This window comes from Macrobrachium rosenbergii, chromosome 39 (assembly GCF_040412425.1).
Source record: "Macrobrachium rosenbergii isolate ZJJX-2024 chromosome 39, ASM4041242v1, whole genome shotgun sequence".
NCBI classification, from domain to species: Eukaryota; Metazoa; Arthropoda; class Malacostraca; order Decapoda; family Palaemonidae; genus Macrobrachium; species Macrobrachium rosenbergii.
Genome location: NC_089779.1, coordinates 8995505 through 9001999, shown reverse-complemented (window position 1 = coordinate 9001999; position 6495 = coordinate 8995505). Strand labels below are relative to the sequence as shown.

Here is a 6495-nt window from a genome sequence, read left to right as displayed (position 1 = left end):
TCACATATACCATCTATTTTTTTTTATTAAAGAACTAAAAACTGGTCTTAGACTATTTATTAGAAGAATTGTATTCTGCTTATACCGTTAGGTTTTTAATAATGCCTTATTTTAGATATTTCTGCTAGCCTCTCGTATTACTATAATTATGAACATAATGAAATAGAACCTACTCACATATACCATCTATTTTTTTTATTAAAGAACTAAAAACTGGTCTTAGACTATTTATTAGAAGAACTGTATTCTACTTATACCGTTAGGTTTTTAATAATGCCTTATTTTAGATATTTCTGCTAGCCACTCGTATTGCTATATATTATTAGCAGTAGTAGTACTAGACGCAGCAGCAGCAGTTATTTTAATTGTTATGTACTACAGCTCTTTCAAATGAACACTGTTTCATAAATATTATTGCTGCTATGGAAAATTATATGCTATTAGTGAAATCAGAAAACCTATATATATATATATATATATATATATATATATATATATATATAAATTATATATATATACACACACACATATATATATATATATATTATATTTTATGTATATACACATATATATTAATACATATATATACATATATATATAATATATATATATATATATATATATATATATATATATATATATATATATATATATATATATATATATATATATATATATATATAATATTTATATACACACACATAAAATCATAAGCAGTTAGCATCGCCCGAAAATACGTTAACAGTGACCTACCAGGCATGTTCAGAAACAAACACTGTATTACTATTACTTTGTTTTTTTTTAAACTTAAGTTGTTCCCCACCCGCTCACCCCCACCCCACATTTAAGGCATCAGTCACTATCCCGTCCGCGGAACCGTAGCACCAGCCTCTTTTATACGCTCAAACATTCATTAACAATAAACCAAAAACGAAATCAAAGAAAGAAAGAAAGAAAGAAAAATAAAAAGGACTGAAGATAGCCTAACTGAATGGCTCCGGTCTATGAATCCCGTTGCCCGGGCAAGTGTGACCTTGCTCCGGGCACGGGCGGTGGTTGGCCCGGTATTTATACCCCTGCCACAACTCCAGGCATATCACTCTCACTCCTCTTCCTCCAGTGCTCAGACGCACACACACAAACACGGTCGGCCATGGATTACAAAGTAGCTCTCGTGGTGAGTCTCTCAAGTGTTGAGTTTGCGCATATTTGACCTGCATTTCCAGTCTTGTTTATAATGATTTTAGCAATGGCAGTGAAATGGAATGTATGTATGTATGTATGTATGTATATATATATATATATATATATTATATATATATATATATTATATATATATATATATATATATATATATATATATATATATATATATATTATATATACATATAGTTTTTAAAAGAAAATATTCCACAGTCATATATACACATAAATACATACATATATATATACATAAAAACACACACACACACACACACACACACACATATATATATATATATATATATATATATATATATATATATATATATATATCAATGCAAACATACATACATTGTCTGCCCGTATAAACACACAGGGTGAAATAAGTTTTTGCGTGACTGCTTGTGCTATTCCCGTAATGTGTACCCACACTTGCAAGTCCGTCGTGTCCTTTGACATATAAACGAAGCAATTAATGAGCAAGAAGTTGATAATATTATCAGCGGGGCGGATGGAGCTTAACGTACAACTGGGTCATTCAGAATCATTGCCAAATTAAAAAAAAAATAAATAAAAAAGGAGAGAAAAACACAGTACTGAAGAGGAAGAAAAACTTGATTTGAGCTGGTATTATATAAAAAACTGTATACGCTCCTAGACAGATAAAAACTTGACAAAAATATCGGAGACCTCCAGTACTATATAGCGTAAAAGCGTGTGTTAAATTTCAATTTACCAAGCACTACCGCATTACTCATTCAGCCAGGTCACGAAAGGCTTAGACTTACACAAAACGATTATTACACGCCTCTGCTGATTCTGAGAATGTATCCAACGACCGAAGATATTTTCAAAACAAACAAGCTAATCGTCACGATAATGAAAAAATCGATGAGGTTTGGTCGTATCTGTATTAATTTCTTGTGTAAAAATTTTTTTTTATTTAGATATTGCTTGATTTGTTTGTGATCAACAAACAAACTGTGATTCTAGATCAATTTTTTCCTTATAAAACTAAAAATGGCCCTGATATTTTTGTTTTATGAATGTAGCCAGAGAGAGATATGAACTCTCTCTCTCTCTCTCTCTCTCTCTCTCTCTCTAACACAAACACACACACGAGATGAATATTGAATGGAGATTACTTAAATTATACAGTATAACTAACATCCGAGTCACATACCGAATGCATCATAGAGCTTGCGTGCAAGTGAAAATTCAATATCTTCATACAGACAACAGTTGAATGAGTTTAATGTATGCATATGTATATATATCTGTCTGTGTGTGTATACAGTGTGTATATATATATAATTATATATATATATATATATATATATATATATACTGTATATATATATATATATAATTTATATAATATATACATATTGTATATATCAATAGAAGGATCCACAGTAATACTCTTGTTTAGCAAGATGAAATACATCTGTAGATAATATATATACATATACATATATGCATTATATATATATACATACATACAAATCTGTTATATATATATATATATATATATATATATATATATATATATATATATATATATATATATACTGTATATAGATATACATATATATATCTATATATACGTATATGTATATGTATATGGGTGTATGAGGCTTTTTCGTTCAAATGTTCCCGCCGTTCAATCTATCCAACTCTCTCTAGGTTAAATTATCCTGTCTGTCAAAGCTGTACTTAAACCCCGTTTTAGTGTCGTCAAAAAAAAAAGTCTTTGAGAGTGCTGTCTAAACAGAGCAGTACCCTGAATGGTTTTACATCTCATTTAAAATTCAAATTCTTCTCGCTGCACCTTACACCTTGCCACTTTCTTCAAACCTCTGCTAATACTCTCTTCAGTGATAGTTAAAGCGAGAAGTAAATATTACCAAAATTTCAACTTACCGTGCTTCGCTTCAGTTTGTCCTCATACGGAACTCTTAGGGGAATTAACCATTGCAAAGTAATGGCATTAAAAGTATTGCATGACCCACCTTCATGCTTGCATTCTACCGTTGTCTTTGGTTCCATTTCTTACACATTCCGCACTGTCTTGGGGGTTGGTGTGCCAAACGTCAACCCAGAGAAAGTTTAGACTCTTTTCTGTATATTTTCACTGTGCTAAGATCTGGTGTACTGTTCATGACAAACCGGGACTCTACGAAATCTGAAAGATCAAAGTTGATTAAAATCAGTGTGTAGTTTAGTAACTATTAGACATTAACAAACACTGACACGATATAAGAGAAATATAAGTTTTAAATATTAAAAAAAATGACATCCTACAAAGGGTTTATTTCAGTTCTTCTGTAACGGACATCAGATCGTCTTTGGTCGCCAAGGAACAAAACTCGGAAACGAAAATGACCATAGAAAAACAACTGCCATTTTAGAAGTTAAAAAGTCCTGCAGTAGAGACACCAACTGGTATTTAACGCCGAAGCCATTAACCTTTCGCTTATCCTCTGGCATTTTTGAGCTGAGTTCCTTTACAGACTCTGCGGACATCTTCCTTTTCCTTGTATCCTGATTTGAAGTATAACTCAAGGACATCTGTACATTCGGGACTAGATTGGTTTTTATCTCTTGTCTGTTTGGTAATTTATTACTTGTTTGTTATAACTTACCTGTAATTCTACTTATATCTTACTTTTTCTTCTGATTTTTCTTCTGATTTCACATGACCCTTTGTATTCTGTAGGTTTCGCTTGTTCCTTTAGAGTGAGCACACATTAGGAATAATAATAATAATAATAATAATAATAATAATAATAATAATAATAATAATAATAATAATAATAATAATAAATGAGAAAGTAAAAGAAAAATAAGTTGATTAGGTGAGAGAGAATTTGCTATTATCTGCATTTGGTAGACTCTATAAGCTACAGACGACTGAGTAACTGATCTGAGCGGCAAGCTGGTGTTACAACGTCAGTGGCCGAATAACGTGATATCTCGAAATATCCTTAAAATAACTACGTGAATAGGAACACTGCATCGTAAGGTATTGATCATATCTTCTAGGGGGAAACATGCAAAACAAATCCAGGCACTCCTCTGTTTTACAGATGATTTCCTGCTCTTTTAACGCGTTTAACGATTTGCTAAGCGCTGCGACACTGATCTCAGTGCTGGTTCATAGTGTCACAATTTTACCCGAGTTCAAATCGCTAATATACACCCGTAAAGTTAACCTTTTTATTCGTATTTTTGAGGGCGTCCCGCCCAAAATAACCTCTAAGAAGAAAATCAGATAGGCAGCCTTAATATAGAAATATTTTCCTTTACACACAATACTGGGAAAAGACACTAACGGAAAAACGCTTTCATCAACAGGTTCTTATGGCGGCCCTGGCACTCACGAGTGCCGCCCCTCGAAATGTCATCTTCCACAGAGATTTCTTCAATTCTCCAGCAGCCGCGGGTGGCAGTGGTGGTGTTGGTAGTGGAGCTGGTGGTGTTGGTGCCAGTGGTAGTAATGGCGCCAGTGCCGGTTCTAGCGCTGTCAATGGTGCCTCTGGAAGCACTGGAGGTTCCAACAACTTCCTCAACCAAGCTATCCTCCATCATCTCTACAACGACGAGTTCGAGTTCGACAACGAAGACTTTGGACTCTTCGGCCGTGCTAGTGGACTTCTTGGCCAAGGTGGTGGACTTTTCGGCCGTGGGGGAGGACTCTTCGGACGCGAGGGACTTTATGACTTCGACGCAGAGGATGGCTTTTTCCCTTATTTGTAGGCTGAAGTCCCGAGGAGGTCCACTTCGAATGAGAGTTCGAGGTCCTTGGACAGTCAGTACTTCCACTTCACTGGTTCCACCTGAGACGGAGTGCGGGGGGCGTTGGCGTTAATTGGCCGGCCGGTTAACAAAATTATAGCAGATCTAAATGTGTCGACCTAGCGTTAAGATAAACATTCACTTACGTGCATATATTTATTTCCGTTTTTCTTGCATGTGTGTAATAAAACACATTCGGAATGATAACATCTGGCCTTTCACTCTCCTCATGTCTTCAACTAAAAGTTAACTGACGAAATGTCATTTTAGCCATCAAAACCGCCCATTCTGTAATGCCTCTGAACTGTGGCAGGTAAATATTTCCTCTTTATGTGATTTCTTTACACTTCTCTTTCGATTTTTTTTTTTAAAGGGACGTCTAGCAATGATCCTGCAAAATGACTCAGACGTCTTTGCTAAAGATAGTTTCACCTTTAATTTCGATTGCCAATTTTGAATTACTTCTGAATAATTTACTTGCAAGAAGTAGAAACTTTCCAAAGTTGATCAAGAATTATGCCAGTCATAAGGGAATGTACTCAGCAGAGTTAAAAAAAAATAGGATCAATAAATTTTTGAAATATCTTATATACAGGCCATCTAAGAAGCAGAAGGGACGGCATAACATCACACCAACTTCGTCAGTGGAGGTAGTAAGAGTTTGAGTTACAGAGAATCACAAAGGGAAGAGATAATAACTAACCAATGATTTCGCGACACAGGGATGAAGATTACCTCGTCGATCCCTCCCTGTTTTCAATTAGAAAGTGGAATAATGGTCACTCACTTCATTTATTTAACCTTCTCTGTGACCCACCTGTAACCACCACATCTGACCATCTATCAGTTGCATAATTCATTACTTATGGCAAGAGAGGAAAATTGACTCTTCTGGACTGCTGAGATCATTCTTAGGTTTCTCGCTTGGATGATAAGGTTGATGACCACCGGTAGCCTTACATGCTTATATCATTCAGCAAAAACCAGGAACAACGGACTGATAATGAGAAAAGTCCAGTATCATAAAGATAAGTCTCAGTGTGCAATCAAAGCCAAAATTCCATCCAAACTTTTTGTCTAATGACAAAAAGTAATATAAAAAAGTTGTTCGAATAAATTGCTTTTCAAAAAACCAAGGAAGCGAGAGACATAAAAGTTGATGACTGAGATACCGCAAGGAGAGCAGGAAGGGACAAGAAATGTGTCCAGATTAAAAAAAACCTGCTGATGCAATGAAAAAATGAAGTAAAGGATCAAGCAATATGGCTCCTACTAAGGGAAAGCAGCCTATGAAGAATTGTATACAACAATGAAAGGTTGTTAAGAGATACGGAGGAAATGCTACAGTTAAGAAGATGATGAGGAATAACTGAAACGGTAATAAGAATGAACCCCTAAACTGAGATTTCAAATGGAAGTAGAAAAAGGTCATCAAATTATATGAATGGGATTACATGTGTCAAAAGGGTGGGAGGTTTAAATTTTAAAACACCC

General features: G+C 34.5%; 1 protein-coding gene across 1 annotated transcript; it reads left to right on the top strand.

Annotated features, from left to right (window-relative positions):
* Positions 1–976: 976 nt before the first annotated feature.
* LOC136825714 (uncharacterized PE-PGRS family protein PE_PGRS24-like) lies at positions 977–5208 on the top strand. The gene is made up of 2 exons (XM_067082485.1): positions 977–1177; positions 4561–5208. The coding sequence occupies exons 1-2, from the start codon at positions 992–994 to the stop codon at positions 4960–4962; spliced, it is 588 nt and encodes a 195-aa protein (XP_066938586.1). The 5' UTR covers positions 977–991; the 3' UTR covers positions 4963–5208.
* Positions 5209–6495: the final 1287 nt, after the last annotated feature.

Excerpts from the sequence above, each read along its gene's own strand:
- LOC136825714 (XM_067082485.1), top strand. The coding sequence starts at position 992 with ATGGCTCCGGTCTATGAATCCCGTTGCCCGGGCAAGTGTGACCTTGCT. Across the intron at positions 1,178-4,560 it reads ATTACAAAGTAGCTCTCGTG|GTTCTTATGGCGGCCCTGGC; the intron begins GTGAGTCTCTCA and ends TTTCATCAACAG.